General features: G+C 40.0%; 1 protein-coding gene across 5 annotated transcripts in view; it reads left to right on the forward strand.

Annotated features, from left to right (window-relative positions):
• Window positions 1–11,998, forward strand: part of LOC124100518 (adhesion G-protein coupled receptor F2) — a 36,173-nt gene extending 24,175 nt beyond the window's left edge. Inside the window, exons 6-9 of one of the 5 annotated variants that reach the window (XM_046456060.2) lie at window positions 2,627–2,668; window positions 5,725–5,784; window positions 8,067–8,142; window positions 9,306–11,998. In XM_046456060.2, coding sequence (XP_046312016.1) covers window positions 2,627–2,668; window positions 5,725–5,784; window positions 8,067–8,114 — 150 coding nt within the window. In that variant the 3' untranslated portion in view covers window positions 8,115–8,142; window positions 9,306–11,998. The remainder of the gene's footprint in view (window positions 1–2,626; window positions 2,669–5,724; window positions 5,785–8,066; window positions 8,143–9,305) is intronic. The other 4 variants (XM_046456059.2, XM_046456062.2, XM_046456064.2 and 1 more) reach the window with 4 other exon arrangements.
• The last annotated feature ends 277 nt before the right edge of the window (window positions 11,999–12,275 follow it).

Genomic DNA, 12,275 nt, shown 5'->3' on the forward strand with positions numbered 1-12,275 from the left:
AGCTGGCTTGTTCTGGCTCATGGGAACTGACACATTCTCAGGAATTTTGTGAGCTGGTTATAAACGCAATCCTCAGCAAAAATTAAAATGTGCAATGAAATAAATTAAAAACAAAGATCATACTTTGAGACTAATCACTTCCTAATCATTTGTCTAACATTTTACAATACTCTTGATTTGGGTTTGCTATATCCATATGATGGAAATACTAAATAATGATGTTCTACTGCCCATTTCTTCCTACCTTCATGCTCAGCCATATTGTATTGCTAGATTTAATCAGCCCCAGTGAGAGCACTTAACCATAGAGATGGGTAAATACTACAAATTAGGAGAGTTGATAGTTATTTACCAGCATCTCACTGGATCAATACATCCTCATGATGCCTAGGAAGGGAGGAGAGGAAGAGTAGTCAGTCATGGAGAGGAGATAACAGTCATGAGGCGAGAGACACAGAAAGCCAGGTAGGAAGAAGGAGGGAAACAGATTCTTAGGATGAGAAGACACAAGAGGCAGTTGAGGCTGACAGAGCAGAAAAGAGATTCTGAAATATGCTGGGAGGCCCAGAACGTGTGTGAGGAAGACTCTTCTGAAGATTTCCTGGTCCCAACCCCATGGGAGTATCTCCAATGGCTTAACCATCCCCTTTACTATGGAGGTGTATTAGGTAGTTAGCTGCTATCTTAACGATCCATAGTTACTTCTGATTGGTATCCCCTCCTGTTATTTATGGGAGGTAATTGTGGGCTGGGTGAGGTTTGGGGACCCCTTGTAGCTGTTTTAGTAGGAGAAATATACAGCACATATATTAAAACTTGGGGGAACACCTTGGGGTTTACTTGCTCAAATTGTGTTTTATCTACTAAAAGAAATGCAAAGATGCAGCTGATAAATTCTTATTAGGTACATTCTCTCATCCCTTCTCCTTCAGATATTAAACTTCATGACTAATCTTTTGTCTAAATCTTCTCATTGACATTTTAGGTAACTTTCCCCAAGGGGCACAAACCAATGAAAAGTGATTTTAATTGAACGTTTCCTTTACATATTTGTGGCTATACAGGGGCAGAGTGTACCATAAAGTTATTAAACACATAAAAACTCAGTACAGAGACACCATCCTTATTGAGTATTTATTTTGTGTCAGTCATTGTGCTACTGTTGTGGATATAAATATAAATAGGTCAACCCTAAGGAATTGAAAATCATATGAGGAGAGAAACTCTTCTTAGTCCTTTAGCCAAAGAATGCAGATTCTAAGCAGAAACATGCTAGAATGGTGGTTTCCAGATCTTTAACATTTTAAATTTCTGAGCCAGCCTCATTTAGATTCCGATTCCAAATGCATTCCTAGCACCAAAATCAGGCTGACACGTATTTGTCCTAAGCATCTTTTTAAGAATAATACTTTGTAGTCCAGAGGACTTTATTTTAGTAGAAACAATGACAGGTTTCAATAATTATCTTGTAGGCTAAGAGTGTCACACAAAAGAGCAATCTGATAAAAGCTATGTGTGGAGCAAGGTGTTGAATGTTTGTTGGACAGACTGGATGGAAAGGTATATATGTTTGGGGGAATGAATGAGCTGTGTGGCTATACACCTGTTCCTGTAAAGTCCTCCATCTCTCAGGTGGACTTTTACCAAACTGTTAGCTGTAGGTTGGGTGTTATTCTCACTGATGAATCTGATTCTAACATCCTTATGGTGCCAGTTGTATTAAGCCCACGAGCCTTAACAGGCTTCTGACTGGGTTTGTATTTACTTATGAAATTGGAGCAACTTCATAAGGAGGCCTAAAGAAAAGGTCATTATCTCACTTCCCTTTTTGATCTATAGTGTAAGTAATTGAACACTCAAGAAAACTCTCCCGCCCCCCCCCCCCATGGATATCTCTATCACTTAATGAAAGTGGAATGTCTGAGCTTTCTTTTCCTTATCTGAAAAATGGGACTACTCCCTATCCTTCCTTGTCCAGGGACTAAAACTGCAAAGGAACAATCTGTTTTTCGTTTTATGGGATCCTCCTCTTGTATGGATGGTAGGAGATTGAAGAACCAATCAATTCCCTCTATTTTATCTTCTTTGGAGCAGCTACAATTTGGTTAGAAAGTAAATCTATTTTATGATTTATTAATTTTTCTGAGTATACATATATTTGGTTTTTCTTTGCAAAGTTTTGTAATATTCTTTGCTGTGGATGGTAGAAGGAGTTTGAGTGTGTCCTGGGAAGCTAAGCACACTTCTTTTTGCTCTTTGTTGTGGAAGTTTCTTTCATTACTTATTGTTCAGGGACTGCAAGGCTGCTCACCGTCCATTGCCTAACTTTTTATTGGAACATTATATTCCAATAAGAGGAATAGCCTCTGCTAAATTCTAAACACTTTTATTTTGCTCACCTTAAAAAATCCTTCAAATATTCCTGTATGAAGCAGGGACCTTGTTCTGTTTGGTTTGCTGAGGTTTCACAGTGTCATAAAATAGGAAATTAGGATCTTAAAATAGGAAATTAAAAGATTGAATAAAATTGTTTTCTTTTTACCCAAATAGTGGTGGAATGATAAATACTAGTATTTATTATTATCATTTTGTAAATGGCTTCTCCTTCCTTTTTTATCTTTCACAGGGCTTCTTCATCCTGGTGTTTGGAACAATCCTGGACCCGAAGGTACCATTTATAAATTCTTTTTTTTTTCTTTCTTGTTTACCAGTACTTGGCCCTGAGATGCTCACTTGTAAAGGCCACTGAGAGTCTTTCACCTGAGTCATGTGTAGAGTCACACGAGTAGAGCACCACTGTTCCTTATAACGAAGGTGACACCTACCACCTTTTGAGCTCTTGAGAGGATAAGTATTTTATGCACATTAGTTCTAATCCTTAAAACAATCTTGGGTATTACCATTTTCAATTTTACAGATGGGGAAACAGAGTGATTAAGTAGCTTGTTCAAAACTCTGCACAAACCCACCATGACCCACTGATTCAGAAAAGGGGTTTGTTCCATCTCATAGTGCCATCTTTGGGAGGATCTCTCCTTGGCTTGGAGGTTCCATTGCAGGAATTGTCTCCAATGCACAGGACAGAGCTGTTCCAAGAGGGATACCATTGTTCCTGCCCTTTGGCTTGGCACAGATAGCAAAACTCAATAGGCCAATGTTACACAGTGGATGCTTAAACTAGAGTTGCTACTACTGCTGTGTGGGGGATTACCTCCAACCCAGCCTGTTGGGGCTCGGTGGTACCTGGGTTTTTGCATTGAGGGGCCTGATGATCTGAACTCAGGTCATGTGACTGTACCTTAGCTGCAGAATTGGTTGGAGGAGTAAGTTCCTGATTTTTACCTTGAAGAGCAGTGGACTAAAGGAAGGGAATTCTTTAAACACAGATGAGTGTTGATTGTTGTAAGTGGTGAGAACAAATAAAAATTAAACAAATAAAACCTCAGATGTTTACTGAGGCTTCTGAGATTGTCCCCCTTTCCCCCCCTTGTATTGTGTTGCCTCTTGGAATAGCAAACAACCCTCTCAGATATAGATACAAACACCTTCTACCAATTAAAATAAATTAATTTATAAAGTCAAAAGGGACAATACAAGGTTGGATATGCACCCCCCCCCCCCCCCGCAAAAAAAAAAAACAAAAACACACACACACACACAACAAAACAAAAGCAAAATTCATCTTCCCTCCAAAGTTGTGGCTTTTTAAAAAGTATGTATGATAATTCTATTATTAGGTTGATATCAAAGGCTTGTGAAAGAAGACTTTCACAATTGTCCTTTCATCATTTTTTAAGGTTATCATATCAACCTGGTAAAAATTATTGAGATGTGAAAGCATATTAGTCTTGATATTTCTATGTACCTAATAGTTCCTAACTTAATAAAGTTCCAATCTATGAAATTTTCACTTTATGATGGTGCAAAAGTGATATGCATTCAGTACAAACTTTATTTCAAATTTTGAATTCTGATCTTTTCCTGGGCTGGAAATGTGCACTATGATACTCTCTCACCAGGATGGGTGTTGGCAAGTCCCAGTCAGCCAAGTGTTGAAATGGTAAACAACTGATACTCCACTGTGTTGCTAAGCTATGATGTTCAGTAGACTAAATGGATTAAGTTTAACTTATGATATTCGACTTACAATGGGTTTGGTTATGAGATGTCTCCCCAAAGCTACTGTGTTAATGCAGGAATATTCAAAGGTAAAATGATTGGATTGTAACTTAGATTGAATCCCAGGAGGTGGGCATGGCTGGAGGAGGTGGGTTCCTGGTTGTTCTTTCTCGTGGCCCCCTTTGCTTTCTGACCCACCAGAAACTGAGCAGATTTTCTCCAAGAGGAGGCCATGATGCATTGCCTCAACTTTGATGCAAGTCAGTGGATTCTGCTCACCGTAGACGAACCTTTGGAACAGTGAGCTGCAAATAAACTTTTCCTCTCCTAAGTTTTTCTTGTTGGTCACACTGACACAGAACTGACTGAAACAGGTTTATGGGGATGCAATCCCATTGTCATTCAAGGAGCATCTGTACTAGCTGTGTGCAATTGGGGAGTTCTTAATGCTTATGAATCCCAGGTTCCTCAAAAGGTAAATACTTGAAAGTATCACAGGAGCCCACATGATTGATGGAAGAAAAACTATAATTTCTAGTCATCTCCAAAAACAAGTAGTAGTCAGTCAAAAACAGTGAGAATGTATGCCAAAATGTGCTTACTATTAATTTTTAAAGTATGAATTATGTACCTTATAAAAGTATGTAATTATGCAACACAGAGTTGAAAAAGAATGACAACAAAAAATGTAAGTAGGAGCTCTAATATATCTCCACAAATCCCAGTGAATCACTTGGTGCACTGGCCCCTGACCCCTCATTGGACCTTGGAAGTGACAAAGAAAACTGCATTTTCAGGGAAGGGTGAAGTCACCCGGAACTGGAGGGCTTTGGCATACGTTAATTGTGAAGACAGAACTTATACAAGGTCTTGGAATGTAAGTAACATTTTCACAGCAGAAGGAAAGTCAGAGGAAATAAGAAGAGGTACGATATTCAACAGGAGAGGAAAGGATGATCTGGAGTCAGGGGATGTGAATTCAAGTCCTGGTTGTTTCTCTTAGTAGCTAGAAGATTTTAGATGTCAATCTTGGAGCCTTAATTTCCTCAGTTGTAGAATGGGGATAATAATATCTATCCTGCAGGGTTTTTTTTTTTTTTTTTGGTGGGGGGTAAAACAATATGACAACTGTGAAAAGCACTTTAAAGTTATAAAACCAAATGTAATTGTTATTTAATATTCTTATTTCCTTGATTCCATGGACTGTAGCTACGTTGTATAGTACTTTCTTTTTTCATCTGGAAATGGGTGGAATCATTGACAAATTGTGGAAGTGATTAACTATTTAAATGTTCCAAAAATAAAATAAAGTACAATAAATAAATTAAAGCCTTATGTTTGAAATCCTCAAGCTTGTGGCCAACTTTACTTCTTAGCCATTGGGCCCAGGCTTAAGTTCCTGAACATGAGTCTCCTAAGCCAGTTCTACCTCTCCTGTCTCCCAATTCCTTTCCAGACCATTCCGCCAGGTTACTGATCCCTCTGTGTTCTACCAATAGGGACCCGGCTGGTAACATTCCCTTGTCACAGTATTTGCCAGGTTCAGGTACATGTATTAACTTCATATAACCTTTTAATTCTTAACTCCTTTTGTTAAATATCCAGATAAGAGAAGCCTTAAAGGGTCGAGTGAACTCTGTGAAATGGATCACCAGAATATCAGAGGTAAAGCTCTCCTGTGCATTTTTTGCATTGCTAAACCAGCAAGATAACAGTGCTGAACTAGCACCTCAACACTCTGTAATTTGTTTTTTCCCCAAGTGAGTGCCTGTTTGAGCTGTTCATATTCTTTCTGAGTACAAGATTTACAGAGAAATAAAATCTTGAAATCCAGAGAAATAAAAGTAGGCTTAAATGCACTTAAAAGTGAGTAACAAGGTGGCAGGTTTGGAGATGTAAGAGAGCACAGGATGAAAGAGAGAGATGAGGGGGGCTGAGAAGTCTGATCCCACCAGCCTGATGGTTCTCTGCTGATCAGTTGCATGACATCCACAGTGTGAAAATTTCAGGGAGTCATATTCTGATCCCACACAAAGAACTTCTTGAGAGCTTGGTTTTCAAGATGGGCCAGTTGCCATGATAACTGGAGTTAAGTAGGCTGGGGCTCAGCTCAAGGATGTTGTAGAGAAGCTTCAGTCATTATTATCGAATAGGATAGACCATAACATGCCCTTTAACGTATATTCTATTCTTATAACTTAGAAACCATTTATTATTAAGCAAACTTGTTCTGAGTGAGAGAAAATCTGGAACTTTCTAGATGGCAGCAAAAAGGGATTCGAGGTTAACCTAAGACATAGACCAGCAACAAGAGAGGAGGTGATCTAGAGTTTTCCAGGCCACATCTGAAAGGACCAACACCACCCGTCAAGAGCTGGTGCTTCAGGAGATAGGCACCTGGTGGGTGACAGGTCATTCTGGGACTGTGTACCTGTGGCCCTGAGTAGCACTATTATCACTTTTCCCTATGTCCCTTGCCTTCCCATTCTCTTTTCTTTGACTTCTTTTATCTCCTTCTTATCTTCTCTCCTTTTTCTTCCTTTTCTTTGCTTATTGCATCTACCCTTACTTTTACCTAAGCTTTGATCTTGTTCTTAGTCCTTGGTTTCTACACCTGGGAGATGACTGACTTCTCTATATTCCTCCCAGCTAAAGACAGAAAAAAAGGCAAATTTACTGAGTATTGACACTAATAATTATTTAAAGCAGTCGCTTTCAACCTCAGCCACACATGAGAATCAACTGGGAAGATTCAAAAAAATGGGGTTACTGGGTCATACTCCTGGATGGGTCTCATTATGCCTTGGGTTTGGGGAGTTTTGACAGCTTCCCAGTTGATTCTAATGTACAGTCAAGGCTGAGATGCATTCATCAAAAGCCTTCTGAAAGGATCTTTGCTTCATAAATACTGCTTCCTACCAGTGCACCTGATTTAAGCATACCCCTCTGTCATCTGTCCACGGTCACAGCGCTCTCGGGGCAGTGTCTTGATCTCTTCCAGGTTAGCACTACTCTTTTTTTAAATGTGCTTTCAGTATTGGTCCGTTCAGGCCACCAAAGGGAAAGTTTGCCTTTCTGTGACAAAGAAAAAGAGTCATCTTGTCCATTTCTCTTTGGTTTTTAAATGAATAAGTCCAAATGATGCTCAGTACTTTATTATCAATTGTCTATAGGCTGTCAGTGGTTTTCAATGTTGGCTGTACATTAGAAGCATCAAGGGAACTTTAAAAAAAAATCCCATACTAGGTACCTTTCGGTTCACTTCTTGAAATCCTTCCTGCATTCTGCTCACTAGCTTATTAGCTTTATCAACCTGTTCAGAGGATGGAAGTAGGCATGGTTTATCATCTGTTCTCCTCTCCAGCTTTGTCAGCCCCTGATTCGTAGGTAGCAATCTTCTACATCCAGGTTTAACTCACCCTGGGTAGTACTTGCCTGGACAGGGTCAGTCCCAATACCCTACACCCAGGATAATAAATGGTTGTCTGTGGTTATATTACATCTAAGATCATGAATTAGCCTATGGTAATGTGATAGTAAATCTACTAGTGTATTAGTGTGTTACTTCTCTTAGGCAACATATACCTAAAACATACCTAAAAGATATATTTTCAATACAGGCACATCCAAAAAGAATTACTTTAATGTTGAGGATCTCAGCAGATCAAATGAAAAGGGGTGCTTGGGGTCCAAGGACCATTCTGCACCATCCTCTCTGTGTTCCTCCCTTCCCGAGACCCCAACTAGGGACTCTTTCAGGAGAGGGATCCAGGCAGGCCTGGCTGGAGAGGAGGAGGACCTTTCACCTGTTCCTGTATTGTTAGTGGTTCTAATATAAAGAGGAGAAAGGGTGAAGTTAAAAGATAAAATAAATCTCTGCTTTAAATCCTCGTGTGCTTTGAATTACTGTGATAATTGCAAACGAACTAATACTTTGTCTTTCATAGGACCTTTCTTCTGAATTCTCTTGTCAACCCACCAAAGGGCCAAGCTAACAAACTGCATGCATTCCTAACTCAGGAGGTGAGTGCAAAGTCAGAGGGTCTCCATACGTGTGGCACTTCTTTCAAAAATGATAATTCGATTGTAATTAGAAATGACTTTTTTCTTGATTGAAAGGATTCATCCATACAATATATTGTCACTTTGGTATAGTTAGAAATTCATTCACATTTCCAGTTCTTGAGCTACTGAAATTTTTGCCATCCCTGCAAAACCACCAGGCATGTCTGAGAAAGTTTGTGAATTAGAGCGCTGAGCACAGGTGCCAGCTCTGCTTAACTGCTCCCTCTCTTCCATCTGTCCCCTAGTTTCCCATTCTAGGACATCATAAATTATATGGGCAATATCCCAAAATTTCCCACTGTCACCTCTCTCTTTTTTCTCATCTTAAAAGATCAAGAAATTATGATGGAACATATTTGGGAGAGGCCCTAAGAGTAATGTAAAAGTTGCTTTACATTTGAAGTAGTGTCTGAAAAATGGACAGAAAAATGTATGTAGAGAGAGTTAGAGAAGGGAGCTACGGGGGGAAACAAGCTCAGAGACATCTAGACAGAGGGACATGGTGGCTCAGAGTTGAAGACAGCATTCTCCATACATGGACATGTGTAGGTACACTGTCCCAATCCTGTGGCCTGATGTCCCTCTAGATCTAGAAAGGGAAAAGCAGAGAGGGAGACAGACACAAGATTCACAGAGACAGGGAGATATAGCACAGAGAGGCTGGTGGTGCATAGGGACACTCAGATACATGGAATTAGGTAGAGGGAATGACTACACAGATGAGATGCACATAGAGTGACAAACAGAAATGGAGGCAGACGAATTCAGGCCTGCAGAGGGAGCCTCCCGCCCCTTACTCCAGGCTCCAACAGCCTTTGGGCCTTGGGCAATGCCCAGGGCCTTGTGTAGGGAAAAGGAAGGGTCTTTCCTAAGAGAAGTTGCCCTGTCGAGGAAGCGGTCCAACCAGGGAAAGACAGGGTTTGGAACACAACACTTGTAGGCAATAGAACGAGTCTGTTCTCTGGATTCTGGAATGGCCTAAAGAGAAGAGACTCTCCATCTGCCAAGAGGGCTCTACCCAAAGGTTCAAGAAAGAGTGAGCTTTATAATGCAATTGTTGTGAATAGCCTTTGGGTTTTGCTACATATATGTTAAAGCTGTGATTTTCTGTTCATGACAAGGTTGTTCATTCCAGGAATGGCAGAGCCCAAAGGAGAAATGTGCTTATTCCTGTCTTCTTGCCACCAGAGAGAATGAAGGAAACCTCACGCCGTGGAGCTGTCAGAGGAGGGCACGAAGTGTGCAGAGGATGGAAGTCCTTCTTCTGAGTTGTTCTGTGCTACTGAACACGTCTTGCCCATGAACCATATATATACAGATGTGACTTCTTTGGTCATAAGCCAAGTGAAAATCATAGAGTTTGAATCAGAAAAAACAAAACAAAACAAAACAAAACAAAACCCTATTTCAAGTCAAGGAGGCAGAAGCCTGGAGTTGTGAGCACAGCTAATCAAAGGTTGAGCCAGAGGCAGAAGCCCAAGTCTGTGGACTCCCAGTTCTTGACTTTCTCTCCAAGATCAGGTAGCCACTGAAGGGCTTTCTGTTTACACTTTCTGTCACCAACACTGTATATTTGAAGCCTGTGATGGGGAAAGGGAATATCATATTTCAAGGTCAAAGCTGCTCATTTTCTTAACTTTGTATGTAAACAAATTCAACCTTCAAACCAGGTGTTGCTTGATAGAGAACAATGTTATAGGTAGAAGCCCCTTTACAGAGTAAGTGCATTGCCAGCTGCCACAGGAGAAAACCACGGAACAAAGGCAAGGGGCAGTGGATGGTCCCAACTATCTCACCAAGAAGCCAGTGTTATTGATGTTCCAGTAGAAATGGGAATGTGAGGCTTGCTTTGTGCACGAGTAGTGTCTCTTTCTTTCTGTTTTTTTTTTTCTCCAAGGAATCTTCCTCTAAGTGAGAAGTTTGAGAAGGCAAAGGAATAATAAAGAGATTCATCAGAAGGTAGAAAAAAATGCATCAACCTGGAGAAAGAATTATCTTACAAGAGGCACTGCTTATATTGGGACAACAATAGCATTCTTCTCAAATGGAGTCAGAAAGTGGTTTGAATTTGTCTTTTAGCAATAGACCTGGAGAGACTCCTCAAGAGAAGGAGGTGAGATAGGCATAGTCCTGGTTTTTCTCAGTGCACAGAAATTAGGCATCAAGAAATGCCACTTATCCAGAGACAATATATTGAGGCAAAGATGGAATCTCACAAAGCCAAGTAGTTAGATGACTGTAAATCTGGACAGACTTTAGAAAAGGCTAAGTCTAATTGCCTCATTTTACAGCTGAGGATTCTGAGTACAGGGACAGAAGGAGGGATTAGCCTGTTGTTTGTATCATGCATTAAGCAGTCACAGCTGGTATGAAAACACTACGGTGTACTCACTTCTGGAGATAGGATATTGGGAAAGATACCCCACCATGCTCATCATTAAACCAAGAAAGGCCCATGGATGGTACAAGAAACTACAGAATTATTTTGGGACCCCGTGAAGAAATTGTGCTCACTCTTCTGCAGCCCCAAACTACTCTGTACCATCTTAGAAAATGTCGAGGAACTGCATGGGATAGGTTGGCTCCTGATGACCTTGACAGGGACACATGGAGTATCCTGCTTATACCTCACAAAGGGAATGACTTGGTCAGGTGGACCAAGGAGAAATTGGTGCTAACACTGCCTAAGGCAGACTCATGGGTAGAGTACTTTATTTTTATTTATGGCCATCCTTGGGAAAGTCATTTACATTCCTTAGACTACTTTTCTGTAAATTGAAGATAATAAAACCTACCTCAGAGGATTACTGTAAAGATTAAATGTACAAATGCAGGTATTTAGAATAGTACTTGGCAAATATTAATTGCTCATTAAATGTTAAGTTTTTTAAAGAGTACTTGTGAATATGTGTACACATACAAACACACATAACACAAAAAATGTACAGCTCTGCTCTTTGCATGAGTTTGGATGTAGATATGCCCACAGGAATTAGTTGACTGACTGTTAAATAAGAGTCAAGCATTCAATTTGGCCTGTTCAATGTTAGGGGTATCAGTCAACAAAATCTGCTGAGTTTACTACCATAGAATGAGCCTTTTATCCAATGCTACTCTGGTAATGATACATGGTTCCCTGCCTTGGAAAAAAGAGTGTGTGGCACAGGGCTCTAAGCCCTGTACTTGTCTAAGCTTAGCTTCACTTTCTTTTTTTCTGGAGAAGTATTCCCTGATTGGTCTAACCAGAAATGCTGATCCTCCTTCCTTAATGTGTTATGTGATTTATAACCTGTGCCATTCACTTTACATTGGTATATATTGTGTTATATTGTTTGTTTACTTTGAGTCCTTTATGTGCATGCATTTTCTTTCCCAGATAAGACTGTAAAACCTTGTTGCTCACTGTGTTACCTACTTTCACATGCTTATAGAGCAGAGCAAGGTGCTTTGTATATAGAATGTGTTCACTAAATATGTAAAATCCTTTGGTTACACAACCTCTTGATACTGGTTTTTCCAAATCCCAAATGACCTAGTACTTAACTAGTGACCTAAATAAATCTGACCCATTTCAACAAACATTGCCTCCTTGACCATCATTACTGTAAAATGTGTAATAGAATTTCCTCTTATTTATTTCTCTATTGTCCATACCTTCCTCTGGTAACTTCTAAAGGCAGGTTTGCATCAGGTCTTTGAGGGAAGGAAGGCCTGTAAATAGAAGACCCCAGAATTACTATGTATGAAATTATTTGGTAGTGAGAAGAACAACTCAAAGTAGCTACGCAGCCTGAGTCATATCAAGTGAAGTTCCCCACAAGTGCAGACTATGTGGACTATGTATTCTAGGTCTGAGTTACCTACAGCCAGGTGGAGGCTCAGTAAGAACTACCGTTCCTCATCATCAAATAAATAAATAAATAAATCCCTCTGGTGTCAAGCTAGAGATTAGATGATGATTTTCTGATGTAATTATCTAAAAGTCACCCCCTTTGTGAGATGTGCAGGACATTGCATGTGTCATCTCCAAGGTTCACTGGGAGTTAACCTATTCTGTGCAGTTCCTCAACGCTTCCCAAGATGGCACAGAG

This window comes from Marmota monax, unplaced genomic scaffold, assembly GCF_021218885.2.
Source record: "Marmota monax isolate L192 unplaced genomic scaffold, Marmota_monax_Labrador192_F-V1.1 WCK01_AAM20220418_F8-fsc00281, whole genome shotgun sequence".
Classification (NCBI taxonomy): Eukaryota; Metazoa; Chordata; class Mammalia; order Rodentia; family Sciuridae; genus Marmota; species Marmota monax.